At 43.2% G+C, this 17,638-nt stretch overlaps 1 protein-coding gene across 1 annotated transcript in view; it reads right to left on the bottom strand.

The window, feature by feature from the left end:
* The window catches only part of ERCC6L (ERCC excision repair 6 like, spindle assembly checkpoint helicase), a 32,474-nt gene extending 15,693 nt beyond the window's left edge, over window positions 1–16,781 (bottom strand). Inside the window, exon 1 of the mRNA XM_053891485.1 lies at window positions 16,651–16,781. Coding sequence (XP_053747460.1) covers window positions 16,651–16,718 — 68 coding nt within the window. The 5' untranslated portion in view covers window positions 16,719–16,781. The remainder of the gene's footprint in view (window positions 1–16,650) is intronic.
* Window positions 16,782–17,638: the final 857 nt, after the last annotated feature.

Below are 17,638 nucleotides of genomic sequence, written 5' to 3'. Positions count from 1 at the left end.
AGGGAGACACAGAATCGGAAGCAGGCTCCAGGCTCTGAGCCATCAGCCCAGAGCCCGACGTGGGGCTGGAACTCACAGACTGCTAGATCGTGACCTGAGCTGAAGTCGAACGCTTAACCAACTGAGCCACCCAGGCACCCCAATGCAGAAGTTTTTAAAATACTAGTAAGAACAAACAAAACTTACCTGTGAACATGGCTCATGGGCTGCCAATCTGTGACCTATAGTTTATCTGAGCTAGAAAAAGCACCACTGGGTTTGGCTGAATCCCCTCTCCAAATGTTTTCTCCTAAAAAAATGGTAGGCCTGTAGTTCTCTGGACAGGAACCTAGTCAAGGTTTGGTTTGGGGCTTAACACTGTCCCTCTATGTCCTCTGTTTCACCTGTAAGTCCAATCACTTACAACAGTGTAAGGCTTTCTATAGTACTCATTATCTGTGTCACTGGCTTTGGACTCCACAGCTAAGAACTATCTGGACCAAACCATACGGCCCAAAAGAGATCCAAGGTTCTTAGTGCTCTTCCAGGTCCTTTATACCCTGTCGCAAAGAGATTACAAGCAGGCAGGAAGAGGAAGCCCTAGTTTAAAGTGGGTAAAGGCAGGTAGGGATCTAGTCCCCCTCCTTTGTAACTTCAACCTGAAAATTTTGGTTAAACCGGGCAAACGTTCCTCTGCCAGAATAAACAGGAAGACGGCATCCTCTTACATGTTAACAACATGCCCTCAGAAAGCAGCTGAACTTGCTGGCTAATTACTCTGGAAAAGACAGCTAATTAATAATTATGTCAAAACCAAAATTACCTTTTTTTTCTGGCATAGCAGATGTGCGTTGGCACCCAGATGGGTCATACCAGCCAAAGCGCCTCAGCAGGAAATAGTTTCATCACTTGGGAGAGTATTTGGTGGCCAATATCCTGACTGGCCCTTTGGAATGAAGTCTAACTAAAAATGAAAAATTCTCCAGGAACAATATTAAGTTCTCTTAGAATAGCTATAGACTTTTAGTACTTCCAGCCCGTAATCTGCCAGCCCAAGGTTATCTCGTTAGCCACTGCATTGTAGTGCAAAACTCTGGGGCTTCAAGCAAGTACTTATTCCGGGATTGGGACAAACCTGGGGTTGTTTGGAAAGAAGTTCCGAACCCTCAAGTTTGCCTTCAATTCACCTTCAGACCACCTTAGTGGGGAAGTGGACAAGACCTTCCATTAAGATGAAAATAAAAATCTAAAAACCATTGGGGCGCCTGGGTGGCTCAGTTGGTTAAGCATCCGACTTTTGCTCAGGTCATGATCTCACAGCTCATGGGTTCAAGCCCCGGGGTCGGGCTCTGTGCTGACAGCTCAGAGCCTGGAGCCTGCTTCGGATTCTGTGTCTCCATCTCTCTTCCCCCTCCCACTCATGTTCTGTCTATAAATAAATAAATAAATAAATGAATAAACCATTTAAAAAATTTTCTAAAAAAATCTAAAAACCATTACCTAGGTGATGGTTGCAATAATAATTCATTAAACTGAATACCTGTTTTATACATTTTCATATATATATATATATATATATATATATATATATATATCAGAACAAAAGTTGTAAAAGAATGTTACTTGCCTAAATACAATTCAAAAAAATTTTTTGAATTTAAAAAATTCTTTTAACGTTTATTAAGTGGGGGAGGGACAGAGAGAGAGAGGGAGACACAGAATCCGAAGCAGGTTCCAGCCTCCAAGCTGTCAGCACAGAGCCCAACATGGGGTTTGAACTCGTGAGCCTCAAGATCATGACCTGAGCCAAAGTCGGATGCTTAACCGACTGAACCTCCCAGCTGCCCCTACGATGCAATTTTGAATACTGATCTTGTATCTTGCAACTTTGGTGAACTCTTTTATTAGCTCTTATAGTTTTTTGTGGATTCATTAGGACTTTCTACATAAAACACCATTTTATCTGCAAATACAGATAGTTTTATTTCCTTCTTTCCAATTTCCATGCCTTTTAGTTCTTTTTCTTGCCTATTTGCCATGGCTAGAACCTGTATTATAATGTTGAATTATAATATTGAACAGAAGTGGCGACAGCAGACACCATTATCATGTTCCTAATAAAAGATGGAAAGCTTTCGGTCTTTCACCATTAAGTATAATGTTAGCTTTGAGTTTCTGTAGACACCTTTGATTAGACTGAGGAAGTTACCTTGGATTCCTAGTTTGTTGAGCTTGTATAATTAAAGGGTGCTAGATTTCTCAAAGGCTTTTTCTGCACATATTGAGAAGAACATATGGCTTTGTCCTTTGGCTCTGGATAAGATTGATAGGTCCACTCTGAAGTAGAGATGTCAGGGAAGCAGTTGGATACATGAGCCTAGAGTTCAGAAGAGGTCAGGACTACAGACAAAAATGTAAAAATTTTCAGCATAAAAATGTGATTTAAAGCCAAGAACCTAAGGGCACCTGGGTGGCTCAGTCAGTTAAGCGTCTGACTCTCGATCTCATCAGCTCAGGTCATGAGTTCAAGCCCCATGTTGGGCTCCACGCTGGGCATGGAGCCTACTTAAAAAAAAATAAAGCCAATGGGGTGCCTGGGTGGCTCAGTTGGTTAAGTGTCTGACTTCAGCTCGGGTCATGATCTCGTGGTTCATGAGTTCAAGCCCTGCATAGGGCTCTGTGGTGACAGCTCACAGCCTGGAGCCTGCTTCAGATTCTGTGTCTCCCTATCTCTTTATCCCTCCCCCACTCACACTCTCTCTCTCTCAAAAATAAATAAACGTTAAAAAAAAATTAAAAAAAAAAAGCCAAGAGCCCAGAAAAGATTGTCAAAGGATGAAGTATAATTTTAAAAAAAGATAAAATGGGGCACCTGGATAGCTCAGCCAATTAAGCATCTGACTCTTGATTTTCGCTCAGGTCATGATATCATGGTTCGTGAGATCGAGCCCCACATCTCAGGCTCTGTGCTGACAGCATGGAGCTTGCTTGGGATTCTTTCTCTCCCTCTCTCTGCCCCTCCCCTGCCCATGCACACGTGCGCCCTCTCAAAATAAACACTAAAACAAAACAAAAACCATGTCAAAAAAACCAACAGTGCAACATTGAGAACATTTACAGAATTCCAGCTAACAAATACAAACAGTAGTAAAGTTAGAAAATCAACACTTTGTAATCCCTAATGAAATAACTAAGTTGGGCAATCATTATAAATGGATGAAAGGTCATTGGGGAACTGAGTACTCGCAGGATGCTAAAGTATCCCCAATATATTATTTATTCATCATAAGGGGGGAAATGCAACTCTGCAAAGGAGTGACCAGCCTGTGACCACCTGAGCACACTGACCAATCCTAACATTACTAAAAGTAGGAATATCAGACATTATATGCTTCCTGATGTGATGCAATAAGAAGTACACAACCTCACCTTTAAAATATTCATGCCACAAATACTGACCCTTAATCTTTGTGGTTTTTTTGCTCTAGAATAGTGTTTAATTTTTTTATTAAGGTATAATTGACATATAACATTGTATTAGTTTCAGGTGTACAACATAACAATTCAGTATTTGTATATATTATGAAGTTATCACCACAGTAGGTCTAGTTAACATCTGTCACCATGGATAATTAGTTTTTTTACTTGTGATGAGAACTTTTTTCAAATTACTCTTAGCAACTTTCAAATATGCAATACAGTATTATTAACTATAGTCATATAGTTAACTATATGACCATGGGGTACATTACATCACCATTACTTATTTTATAACTGGAAGTTTTGTACCTTTTGACTTTCCTCACCCATTTTGTCCACTCTCCCACCTCTGGCAACCACCAATCAGTTCTGTATCTATAAGCTTGTTTTTTAGGGTTTATTTGTTTTTTTAAGATTCCACATATTTGCCTTTTTGTCTGACTTATTTCACTTAGCATAATGCCCTCAAGGTCCATCCATGTGGTCACAAATGGCAAAATTTTATTCTTTTTTATGGCTGAATAATACGCTATTATGTGTACATGTGTGCATGTAGCACATTTCTTTACCCATTCCATCAAGCCTTTAAATTTATTTTTTTTATTATGAAATTTATTGTCAAATTGGTTTCCATACAACACCCAGTGCTCATCCCAACAGGTGCCCTCCTCAATACCCATCACCCACCCACCCCTCCCTCCCACCCCCCATGAATCCTCAGTTTGTTCTCAGTTTTTAGGAGTCTCTTATGTTTTGGCTCCCTCCCTCTCTTAACCATTTTTTTTCCTTCCTCTCCCCCATGGTCTTCTGTTAAGTTTCTCAGGATCCACATAAGAGTGAAAACATGGAATCTGTCCTTCTCTGTATGACTTATTTCACTTAGCATAACACTCTCCAGTGCCATCCACATTGCTACAAAAGGCCATATTTCATTCTTTCTCATTGCCACGTAGTATTCCATTGTGTATATAAACCACAATTTCTTTATCCATTCATCAGTTGATGGACATTTAGGCTCTTTCCATAATTTGGCTATTGTTGAGGGTGCCGCTATAAACATTGGGGTACAAGTGCCCCTATGCATCAGCACTCCTGTATCCCTTGGGTAAATTCCTAGCAGTGCTACTGTTGGGTCATAGGGTAGGTCTATTTTTAATTTTTTGAGGAACCTCCACACTGTTTTTCAGAGTGGCTGCACCAGTTTGCATTCCCATCAACAGTGCAAGAGGGTTCCCGTTTCTCCACATCCTCTCCAGCATCTATAGTCTCCTGATTTGTTCATTTTGGCCACTCTGACTGGTGTGAGGTGATATCTGAGTGTGGTTTTGATTTGTATTTCCCTGATGAGAAGCGACATTGAGCATCTTTTCATGTGTCTGTTGGCCATCTGGATGTCTTCTTTAGAGAAGTGCCTATTCATGTTTTCTGCCCATTTCTTCACTAGGTTATTTGGTTTTCGGGTGTGGAGTTTGGTGAGCTCTTCATAGATTTTGGATACTAGCCCTTAGTACGATATGTCATTTGCAAATATCTTTTCCCATTCCGTTGGCTGCCTTTTAGTTTTGTTGTTTGTTTCCTTTGCTGTGCAGAAGCTTTTTATCTTCATGAGGTCCCAATAGTTCATTTTTGCTTTTAATTCCCTTGCCTTTGGGGATGTGTCAAGTAAGAAATTGCTGCAGCTGAGGCCAGAGAGGTTTTTCCCTGCTTTCTCCTCTAGGGTTTTGATGGTTTCCTGTCTCACATTCAGGTCCTTTATCCATTTTGAGTTTGCTTTTGTGAATGGTGTAAGAAAGTGGTCTAGTTTCATTCTTCTGCATGTTGCTGTCCAGTTCTCGCAGCACCATTTGTTAAAGAGACGGTCTTTTTTCCATTGGATATTCTTTCCTGCTTTGTCAAAGATTAGTTGGCCATACTTTTGTGGGTCTAGTTCTGGGGTTTCTATTCTATTCCATTGGTCTATGTGTCTGTTTTTGTGCCAATACTATGCTGTCTTGATGATTACAGCTTTGTAGTAGAGGCTAAAGTCTGGGATTGTGATGCCTCCTACTTTGGTCTTCTTCAAAATTACTGTGGCTATTCGGGGCCTTTTGTGGTTCCATACAAATTTTAGGATTGCTTGTTCTAGCTTCGAGAAGAATGCTGGTTCAATTTTGATTGGGATTGCATTGAATGTGTAGATAGCTTTGGGTAGTATTGACATTTTAACAATATTTATTCTTCCAATCCATGAGCACGGAATGTTTTTCCATTTCTTTATGTCTTCTTCAATTTCCTTCATAAGCTTTCTACAGTTTTCAGCATACAGATCTTTTCCATCTTTGGTTAGGTTTATTCCTAGGTACTTTATGCTTTTTGGTGCAACTGTGAATGGGATCAGTTTCTTTGTCTTTCTGTTGCTTCATTATTAGTGTATAAGAATGCAACTGATTTCTGTACATTGATTTTGTATCCTGCGACTTGCTGAATTCATGTTATCAGATCTAGCAGACTTTTGTTGCAGTCTATCGGATTTTCTACATATAATATCATGTCTTCTGCAAAAAGTAAAAGCTTGACTTCATCTTTGCCAATTTTGATGTCTTTGATTTCCTTTTGTTGTCTGATTGCTGATGCTAGAACTTCCAACACTAATGTTAAACAACAGCGGTGAGAGTACACATCTCTGTTTTGTTCCTGATCTCAGGGGGAGAGCTCTCAGTATTTCCCCATTGAGGATGATATTAGCTGTGGACTTTTCATAAATGGCTTTGATGATGTTTAAGTATGTTTTTTCTATCCCGACTTTCTCGAGGGTTTTTATTAAGAAAGGATGCTGACTTTTGTCAAATGCTTTTTCTGCATCCATTGACAGGATCATATGGTTATCTTTTCTTTTATTAATGTGATGTATCACGTTGATTGACTTTCGAATGTGGAACCAGCCCTGCAGCCCAGGAATGAATCCCACTTGATCATGGTGAATAATTCTTTTTATATGCTGTTGAATTCAATTTGTCAGTATCTTGTTGAGAAATTTTGCATCCATGTTCATCAGGGATATTGGCCTGTAGTTCTCTTTTTTTATTGGGTCTCCATCTGCTTTAGGAATCAAAGTAACACTGCCTTCATAGAATGAGTCTGGAAGTTTTCCTTCCCTTTCTATTTTTTGGAATAGCTTGAGAAGGATACGTATTATCTCTGTTTTAAATGTCTGGTAGAATTCCCCTGGGAAGCCATCTGGTCCTGGACTCTTATTTGTTGGGAGGTTTTTGATAACTGATTCAATTTATTCGCTGGTTATGGGTCTGTTCAAGCTTTATATTTCTTCTTGTTTGAGTTTTTTTTTTAAATTTTTTTTTAACGTTTATTTATTTTTGAGACAGAGAGAGACAGAGCATGAACAGGGGAGGAGCAGAGAGAGAGGGAGACACAGAATCTGAAACAGGCTCTAGGCTCCGAGCTGTCAGCACAGAGCCTGATGCGGGGCTCGAACTCATGGACCGTGAGATCATGACCTGAGCTGAAGTCAGACGCTCAACCGACCAAGCCACCCAGGCGCCCCTTCTTGTTTGAGTTTTGAAGTGTGTGGGTGTTTAGAAATTTGTTCATTTCTTCAAGGTTGTCCAGTTTGTTGGGATATAATTTTTCCTAGTATTCCCTGATAATTGCTTGTATTTCTGAGGGATTGGTTGTAATAATTCCATTTTCATTTATGATTTTATCTATTTGGGTCATCTCCCTTTTCTTTTTCAGAAAGCCTGGCTAGAGGTTTATCAATTTTGTTTATTTTTTCAAAAAAACCAACTCTTGGTTTCATTGATCTGCTCTGCAGTTTTTTTAGATTCTATATTGTTTATTTCTGCTCTGATCTTTATTATTTTTCTTCTGCTGGGTTTGGGGTGTCTTTGCTGTTCTGCTTCTAGTTCCTTTAGGTGTGCTGTTAGATTTTGTATTTGGGATTTTTCTTGTTTCTTGAGATAGGCCTGGATTGCAATGTATTTTCCTCTCAGGACTGCCTTCACTGCATCCCAAAGCATTTGGATTGTTGTCTTTTCCTTTTCATTTCTTTCCATATATTTTTTAATTTCTTCTCTAATTGCCGGGTTGACCCAGTCATTCTTTAGTAGGGTGTTCTTTAACCTCCATGCTTTTGCAGGTTTTCCGGACTTTTTCTTATGGTTGATTTCAAGCTTTATCACATTGTGGTCTGAAAGTATGCATGGTATGATCTCAATTCTTGTATACTTATGAAGGGCTGTTTGGTGACCCAGTATGTGATCTATCTTGGAGAAGGTTCCATGTGCACTCGAGAAGAAAGTATATTCTGTTGCTTTGGGATGCAGACTTCTAAATATGTCTGTCAAGTCCATCTGATCCAGTGTATCACTCAGGGCCCTTGTTTCTCTATTGATCCTGTGTCTAGATGATCTATCCATTGTTGTAAGTGGAGTATTAAAGTCCCCTGCAATTACCACATTCTTATCAATAAGGTTGTGTATGTTTGTGATTGTTTTATATATTTGGGGGCTCCCGTATTCGGCGCATAGACATTTATAATTGTTAGCACTTCCTGATGGATAGACCCTGTAATTATTATATAATGCCCTTCTTCATCTCTTGTTACAGCCTTTAATTTAAAGTCTAGTTTGTCTGATAGAAGTATGGCTACTCCAGCTTTCTTTTGACTTCCAGTAGCATGATAAATAGTTCTCCATCCCCTCACTTTCAATCTGAAGGTGTCCTCAGGTCTAAAATGAGTCTCTTGTAGACAGCAAATAGATGGGTCTTGTTTTTTAATCCATTCTGATACCCTATGTCTTTTGGTTGGGGCATTTAGTCCATTTACATTCAGTGTTATTATAGAAAGATATGAGTTTAGAGTCACTGTGATGTCTGTAGGTTTCATGCTTGCAGTGATGTCTCTGGTACTTTGTCTCACAGGATCCCCCTTAGGATCTCTTGTAGGGATGGTTTAGTGGTGACAAATTCCTTCAGTTTTTGTTTGTTTGGGAACGCCTTTATCTCTCCTTCTAAATGACAGACTTGCTGGATAAAGGATTCTCGGCTGCATTTTTTTTCTGTTCATCACATTGAAGATTTCCTGACATTCCTTTCTGGCCTGCCAAGTTTCAGTAGACAGAGCCATCATGAGTCTTATGGGTCTCCCTGTATATGTTAGAGCATGTTTATCCCTAGCTGCTTTCAGAATTCTCTCTTTATCCTTGTATTTTGCCAGTTTCACTATGATATGTCGTGCAGAAGATCGATTCAAGTTACGTCTGAAGGGAGTTCTCTGTGCCTCTTGGACTTCAGTGCCTTTTTCCTTCCCCAGTTCAGGGAAGTTCTCAGCTTCCCCTCTCTCTCTTCCTCCTCTGGAATCCCAATTACGCGTATATTATTTCATTTAATTATGTCACTTCTCTAAGTCTCCCCTCATGCTCCTGAATTTTTTTCTCTCTCTTTTTCTCAGCTTCTTCTTTTTCCATAATTTTATCTTTTAATTCACCTATTCTCTCCTCTGCCTCTTCAATCCGAGCTGTGGTCGCCTCCATTTTATTTTGCAGCCCATTTATAGCATTTTTTAGCTCCTCCTGTTTCTTAGTCCCTTGATCTCTGCAGTAATAGATTCTCTGCTGTCCTCTATACTTTTTTCAAGCCCAGCGATTAATTTTATGACTAATATTTTAAATTCATTTTCTTACATTGCTTAAATCGTTTTTGATCAGTTCGTTAGCTGTCGCTACTTCCTGGAGTTTCTTTTGAGGAAAATTCTTCCATTTCGTCACTTTGGATAGTCCCTGGAGTGGCGGGGAACTGCAGGACTCTTACCCTGTGCTGTCTGGAGTAACTTGCGTTGGTGGGCGGGGCCGTAGTCAGACCTGATGTCTGCCCCCAGCCCACTGCTGGGGCCACAGTCAGACTGGTGTGTACCTTATCTTCCCCTCTCCCAGGGTCAGGACTCACTGTGGAGTGGAGTGGTGTGGCCTCTGTCTGGGCTACTTGCACACTGCCAGGCTTGTGGTGCTGCTTCGACGGGATATGGCGTATTAGCTGATGGGATCTGGTGTATTAGCTGGGGTGGATCCTCAAAGTGCACAGGGGTGGGAGGGGTAGGCTCAGCTCACTTTGCCTTCGGTGGTCTGCTTTGGGAGGAGCCCTGAGGCACCGGGAGGGAGGCAGACCCTTCGGAGGGATGGATCCACAGAAGCACAGCATTGGGTGTTTGCATGGTGCAAGCAAGTTCATGACAGGAACTGGTTCCCTTTGGGATTTTGGCTGGGGGATGGGTGAGGGAGATGGCGCTTCCCAGTGCCTTTGTTCCCTGCCAAGCTGAGGTCTGTCCTCCGGAGCTCAACAACTGTCCTTCCCGTTGTCCTTTAGCCCTCCCGCTCTCCAAGCAGAGCTGTTGACTTATAACATTCTAGATGTTAAGTCCCGCTGGCTGTCAGAACACACTCCCTCTGGCCCCTCCGCTTTTGCAAGCCAGACTCGGGGGCTCTGCCTTGCCGGGTGGGCTGGCTGCCCCTCCACCGCCCCGGCTCCCTCCCACCAGTCTGTGTAGCGCACACCGCCTCTCCACCCTTCCTACCCTCTTCTGTGGGCCTCTCATTTATGCTTGGCTCCGGAGAGTCCGTTCTGCTAGTCTTCTGGCGGTTTTCTGGGTTATTTAGGCAGATGCGGGTGGAATCTAAGTGGTCAGCAGTACGCGGTGAGCCCAACGTCCTCCTACGCTGCCATCTTCCCCTGAATCTAAGCCTTTAAATTTAAATTATAGGAGATAGGAGAACAAACTAATAATACTACAAGGAAGCCATCAGACTAATCCAAATCATTGGCATAGAAATAAAAGTCAGGGGTGGGGAGGGATTGATTTAGATTAAGAGACTTTTTTGAGAGAGAGAGAGAGAGAGAGAGAGAGAGAGAGACAGGGAGAGAGAGACAGGGAGAGAGGGAGGGGCAGAGAGAGAGGGAGAGAGGGAATCCCACGGAGCCCTATGTGGGGCTTGAACCCACAAACCCTGAGATCATAACCTGAGCCAAAATCAAGAGTTAGATGTTTAACTGAGCCACCACGGTGCCCCTAGATTAAGAGACTTAAGAAATATAACCAAATGCAGTGTGTGGACCTTCTTTGGATCCTAATTCAAACAAAGCAATTATAAAAAGACTAAAGACCACTTGAAAAATGTGAATATGGACTGGGTATTAGCTGATATCAAGGAATTAGCTTGTTTTGTTAGGTGATACATTATAACGGTTTTGTAAGTATGTGTTCTTTTTAAAAAGAGATGCAGCACTGAAGTATTTAAGGATGAAATTAGATGATGTCTGAGAATTTAAAGTACATAAGATGAGAAAAAGAAAAAAAGTAAGGATATGAGGAGGTATCAGCATAATCTGAGAAGCAGCATCAGCAAGGTAAAAAGAAACCTCTTTGACCTCAGCCACAGCAATTTCTTACTCGACACATCTCCAAAGACAAGGGAATTAAAAGCAAAAATGAACTATTGCGACCTCATCAAGATAAAAAGCTTCTGCACTGCAAAGGAAACAATCAACAAAACTAAAAGGCAACCAATGGAATGGGAAAAGATATTTGCAAATGACATATCGGATAAAGGGCAGGTATCCAAAAATCTATAAAGAATTCACCAAACTCCACACCCGAAAAACAAATAATCCAGTGAAGAAATGGGCAGAAGTCATGAATAGACACTTTTCCAAAGAAGACATCCAGATGGCCAACAGACACAAAAAACGATACTCAACGTCACTCATCATCAGGGAAATACAAATCAAAGCCACAGCGAGATACCACCTCACGTCGGTCAGAGTGGCTAAAATGAACAAATTAGGAGACTATAGATGCTGGAGAGGATGTGGAGAAACGGGAACCCTCTTGCACTGTTAGTAGGAATGCAAACTGGTGCAGCCGCTCTGGAAAACAGTGTAGAGTTTCCTCAAAAAATTAAAAATAGAACTACCCTATGATCCAGCAATAGCCTGCTAGGAATTTACCCAAGGGATACAGGAATGCTGATGCATAGGGGCACATGTACCCCAATGTTTATAGCAGCACTTTCTTTTTTTTTTTTTTGAATGAGAATAACAGATCCAGTTAATAACTTTTTTAAAATTTTTTTATTAAAAAAATTTTTTTTAAATGTTTATTTATTTAATTTTTTTTTGAGAGAGACAGAGACAGAATGCAACTGGGTTAGGGGCAGAGAGAGAGGGAGACACAGATGCAGAAGCAGGCTCCAGGCTCTGAGCTGTCAGCACAGAGCCCGGCGCGGGCCTCGAACTCACGAGCTATGAGATCATGACCTGAGCCGAAGTCGGACACTCAACCGACTGAGCCACCCAGGCGCCCCTATAGTCGCACTTTCAACAATAGCCATATTATGGAAAGAGCCTAAATGTCCATCAACTGATGAATGGATAAAGAAGATGTGGTTTATATGTACAATGGAATACTACTTGGCAATAAGAAGGAATGAAATCTGGCCATTTGCAGCAACATGGATGGAACTGGAGGGTATTATGCTAAGTGAAATAAGCCAGGCAGAGAAAGACAGATACCATGTGTTTTCACTCATATGTGGATCTTGAGAAACTTAACAGAAGACCATGGGGGAAGGGAAGGGGAAAAAAAAGTTACAGAGAGGGAGGGAGGCAAACCATAAAAGACTCTTAAATATAGAGAACTGAGGGTTGATGGGGAGTGGGGGAGAGGGGAAATTGTGTGATGGGCATTGAGGAGGGCACTTGTTGGGATGAGCACTGGGTGTTGTATGGAAGACAATTTGACGATAAATTATATTAGAAAAAAAAATCAGGAGAAGGGAGCCTGGGTGGCTCAATTGGTTGGGCGTCTGACTAATGATTTTGGCTCAGGTCATGATATTATGGTTTCATGAGTTCGAGCCCCACATGGGCTCTGTGCTGACAGCACAGAGCCTGCTTGAGATTGTCCCTCTTTCTCTGCCATCCCCCATTCACATTCTCTTGGTCTCTCTCAAAATAAATAAATAAACTTAAAAAAAGAAAAAGAAAATCAGGACAGTGAGGAGTCCTGGAAGCCAAATGAATGCAGAGTTTCATGGAGAAGTGATCAACACTGTCAAATACTGCTGGTAAGTCAAGGAAGATGAGGATTACAAAGTGACCTTTAGATTTATGAAATCATTAGTGACCTTGACAAAAGCAGTTTGAGTGACAGGAGAAAGTGGGTGACACAGAGAATAGAGAAAGAGAGCAGCAGACAGGTGATAGCAAGACAGTATGGACAACATAGATACATACAAACTGGTGACACAGGGAGAGCAAGTGACATAGACAGTGAGTGAGAGACAAAAGGTAGGCAACATGAGAGAAAGGGTGGGTGACAGAGGTAAGCAGAGGGTGGCTGACTCTACCAGTCATCATTTGTTGCCTCTCAGTTCCAAATTCACCCCTCAATACCTGTTCTGTGATAATGGACAGAATTCCTTTAAGCATCTCTCCTTTACAGTGAACACGATGCTACTCTTTCTCAGTAGAGGGCGCCTGAGGGACACTTCAGGAGGAAGGGGCTCTTCTGAAGTTGCCGGCTGCTGCAGCACAGGGGGACAACAGAATAGCCCACAACCACAAACCCAGAACATGCCGTCCCTCAATGACCTTGAAGCCTCCACCTGGCCTGGCAATAACCTTCTTGCAGCCCCTCACACAGAAACCAGCTCGCCCAACAGCTCGCCTGTGCCCTGGGCCCCTACCTCTTCTGTGTGCACATGCCAAGAGTTGCTGATAGACTGCTGGCCACCTGCACTCCAGAAGTTTGCCTCCTGTTGGCCCAGGGGATGCAGACCAGCCAGAGCACTTCTCCGCTACACAGTGGGCTGAACTACACTTCTCCAATGAAGTCTGAACCTCAGCCTTGGGGAGAGGATCCCCTTCCAAGTCTGTCCTTCCTTGGATACTCCCCCTTAGCCCAAGGACACCATATGGAGTTTCCGTATGTCTTTTTTTTTTTTAATGTTTATTTTTGAGAGAGAGACAGAGCATGAGCAGGGGAGAAGAAAGAGAGGGAGACACAGAATCCAAAGCATGCTCCAGGCTCTGGGCTGTCAGCACAGAGCCTGACGCAGGGCGTGAACCCACGAACCACGAGATCATGACCTGAGCTGAAGTCAGATGCTTAACCGACTGAGCCACCCAGGCGCCCCGTTTGTATTTCTTATAGTCACTCGTTTATCATTTTAATAATTCTTTATATTGAAATTCTTGTTTTAATATGCTATATGGTTTCTACCTCCTGACTGGACCCAAGATACAGTGACAGAGAGGAAAAAGAGGGTAGGTGACAGAATGAAAGAATGGTGACAGAGAAGGAAAGTGAATGACAAAGTGGGTAACAGAGAATGGGTAACAGAGGTAGAGAGTGGGGGACAGAGGTTATGGGTGACAGAGAAAGGGGGGAAGGGGCGACAGTGGGGAGGATGACAGACACAGAAAGAGGGTGGGACGGAAGAGTAAGTGGATGAGACAGAATGGATGACAGTGTGAGCAGGAAGAGGACAGTGTCGACAGGATGGGTGACAGAAGGAGAGAGAATGGGGGCAAGAGAGAGAAGGATGTGGTGGGTGACAGAGAATGGGAGAAGGAGCAAGAAAATATGAGTGCCAGAGAGGGAGAGTGAGTGACAAAGGTGGGTGACAGAGGAAGAGATAATGGGGAACAGGAAGAGACAGGACAGAAAGAGGGAGAGGAGGACGGTGGGCAAGAGAAGGGCTGGGGGGTAAGCATGACAGGCACCGAAAGCGTGCGACAGTTACTTCATCTGACAGAAGACGTGTGTGAAAAAGAAAACATGGGTGCAGAGAGTGTATGACACCAAGTTTCAAAGTTTTCTTTCAGCTGTCAGGCAGGAGGGGCAGAGAGATGAAGGTGGGACAGCAAGAGGAGAGAGAGGAGAGAGGGAGGAAGAAAGGCAGATATGTGTGAGCAGAGTGTGCCAAGGAGGACTAGCAGCACTGAAGAAGGCAGAGAAGGTGATGCTTTGTGCCAGGGGACTTCGGTGTAGGTTGGATTTGGAAGAGGATGGGAGAGACAGAGAAAGATTAGGAGAAATAAAAAAGATTGTGAGTTGAGGGGTCATGAGAGGCAGGGGACTGTGAGGGCAGAAGATGCTGACTGTGAAAGAAGGGCTGAGCATTGAAGGGAGCAGGGGAGTTTGGGAATGTTCAGGAAAGAGCACCTGAGAGCAAGGAAGAGACAGGTGCCTGTATAAGAGGCAGTGTTGGGGAAATCCAGGCATTTTTGCTTGCTCAGGGAAAGGAGGGGAGGGGGTTAAATAGCTTAAGCCTTCCTATCCCCATTTTTCAGATGAAAACATTGAGGCTCAGAACAGTCAAATGACTCACTTAAGGTTTCCCAGCTAGCAGATGGCAGAGCCATATTTTGAACCCCAAATGGCCCAACTCCAAAGCTAGTACTCTACCACACCACACTGCTCCCTGTTTTCCCAAATCTTCCTTAAAGGCGTCATGTAACTTAGCCTAAAGATGTGATTTTACTCTTCAGTAAGACCTTTTAGCTTTTAACAGCCTTAACACACTTTTTTTGAAAGGAAGACAGAACTATTACACTGGCCCAATTTATTTGTTTGTAAAACATCAAAATTTAAAACTTCTGTGCATCAAAGGACACTACCAACAGAGTGAAAAGGCAACCTACAGAATGGGAGAAAAGATCTGCAAATCATATTTGATAAGGAGTTAATACCCAAAATACGTGAAGATAAAACAACCCACCTGACTAAAAAATGGGCAAAGGAGTTGAATGGACATTCCTCCAAAGAAGATATACAAATGGCCAATAAGCATATGAAAAGATGCTCAACATCACTAATCATTAGAGAAATGCAAATCAAAATCCCAACCACTTCATTATCATTAGGATGGCTAGTAACAACCATCACAACAAAACCAGAAAATAACAAGTGGTGGCGAGAATATGGAGACTGTAACCCTTGTACACCGCTGGAGGGAAGGTAAAATGATGCAGCTGCAGTAAAAGACCGTATGGCAGTTCCTCAAAAAATTAATAATAGAATTACCCTGTGAGCCAGCAATCCCACCTCTGGCTAGATATCCAAAAGAATTGAAAGCAGGATCTCAAAGAGAGATTTGCACACCCATGTTCAAAGCCAGCTCTGTTCACAAGAGTCAAGAGATGAAATCAACCAAGTGTCCATCAACAGATACATGGATAAACAAAATGTGGTATGTGCACATGATGGAATATTCCCCCCTAAAAAGGAAGGAAATTCTGTAACGACACAATACTGATGAACTTTGATGAAAGTATGCTCTGTGAAATAAACCCATCACATAAAGACAAATACTGTATGATGCCACTTGTATGAGGCTCCTGGAGTTAAATGCACCAGGGCAGAAAGTAGAATGATGGCTGCCAGGGGCTGAGGGAGATGGGAGGAAGGAGTTCTTTAATAGGAAATTTTGGCTTTGCAAGCTGAAGAGTTCTGGAGGTGGAAGGTGGTGCTGCTTTAACAACAGTATTAATGTTATTAATGTTATTAACACCACTGAACTGTATACTTAAGAATGGCTAAGTTACATTGTTTCTATTTTATCACAACTTTTAAAAAAAGTTTAAATCTCATCCTCACATCACCATGTCCCCCACCCTTAGCCATAAGATGAACGCTTACTCATTGAACACAAGCATCTCCTTCTGTGAGGCCGGCCCTTGTAGTTGACCAATCTCATCCTCTATGCCCATACTATGCCTTGCACGTTATACCTCTTTCAGCACTCATCAAACATTATAGCGATTCTTGGTTTACCTACCCCTTTCCATTACCAAAATATAAGCAGTATTGAGGGGGCAAGGTTAGTGTTTCACTCCTCTCTGTATCCCTTAGGCCTGGTGTTTGGTAGACTGGCAAGACTCAAGAAAGGCTTGATCAGTGGAAGTTCTGACTTTTAAGGAGTTCGCACTGGAGAGCTATCTGACCAAAGAAGGGGGCATCGGGAGGCTCCCCAGGTTTTAGAAATCTGAGCAGATTCCCACGCCCTACTCCGAGAACGCAAGGGCGCGTCTCACAAGGGCCTCAGCAGTCTGGGCCCCCGGGAGGGTCCGAGGGCTTCCCACCCCCAATACCGGCCAGAGCCTGCGAGCTAGACCCCCCCAGCGGCCCAGACATACCTCAGGTAACGGGCAGCCTGCTCCGGGCTTAAGGCCGCGGCTTCCGCAGACCCTCTGGACGCCTCCATGACCCCCAACTCGGGCTCCAGGTATCTCAGGCGGCGATCAAATTTCGCTCGCTCCCGCCCGGCGCATGCGTGGTGCGCCGGAAGGCGGGTCAAGGCCAACATTCGGCCTCACGGCTGGCCAATCGGCAGCACCTCCTTCCGCGCCACCGCCGGAGCCCGCCCGCGAAGGTCGCGCGCCTGCGCCTACACGCGCTGGAGCTAAGAGGCGGTCCCAGCCCCAACGGAAAGGGAGGGCGTTGTGTCCTCTCATCTCTCGCATTTTCAGTTCGGTGCAAGCAGTGCTTCAGCACTTTCGTGCGTGTGCGTGTGCTAGCTATCCTCGTGAGTGAAGTAAAATGCCTGATATGATCTCGGTCACTTTAGTGGCCGCTAGAGACCTTCTCCATAGCCTGTTCCCCCAAATATCCTTCATTCCATGCTCGCCATTGCCTGGCATTGAGCATGCTTTGAATTCAAACACGCTGGGAGGCATGGTCCCCGTGACTTAGACTTACATTGAGGAAGAGTCTTCAAGAGCCAAGCCAAAGCTCTCATTTAAGAAATAAGTAGTGCTGGGGCGCCTGGGTGGCTCAGTCGGTTGAGCAGCCGACTTCAGCTCAGGTCATGATCTCGCGGTCCGTGAGTTCGAGCCCCGCGTCGGGCTCTGTGCTGACAGCTCAGAGCCTGGAGCCTGTTTCAGATTCTGTGTCTCCCTCTCTCTGACCCTCCCCTGTTCATGCTCTGTCTCTCCCTGTCTCAAAAATAAATAAAACGTTAAAAAAATTTAAAAAAAAAAAAAAAAAAGAAATAAGTAGTGCTAAAAAAAAAAGTAGTGCTGTAACGTATGGTTACCATTTCTTTAGAAGCTCCAACTAGGATGCGGTCATTTTCAAAGGCAGAGCTCAGAGCTTGGGGCAGGAAACGCAGTGAGTTTAAGTCAG

The sequence above is a fragment of the Panthera pardus genome, unplaced genomic scaffold, assembly GCF_024362965.1.
Source record: "Panthera pardus isolate Hobbes unplaced genomic scaffold, ASM2436296v1 HiC_scaffold_27, whole genome shotgun sequence".
Taxonomy (NCBI): domain Eukaryota; kingdom Metazoa; phylum Chordata; class Mammalia; order Carnivora; family Felidae; genus Panthera; species Panthera pardus.
Note: the sequence above shows the minus strand (reverse complement) of the source record. Positions and strands in the feature narration are given on the sequence as shown.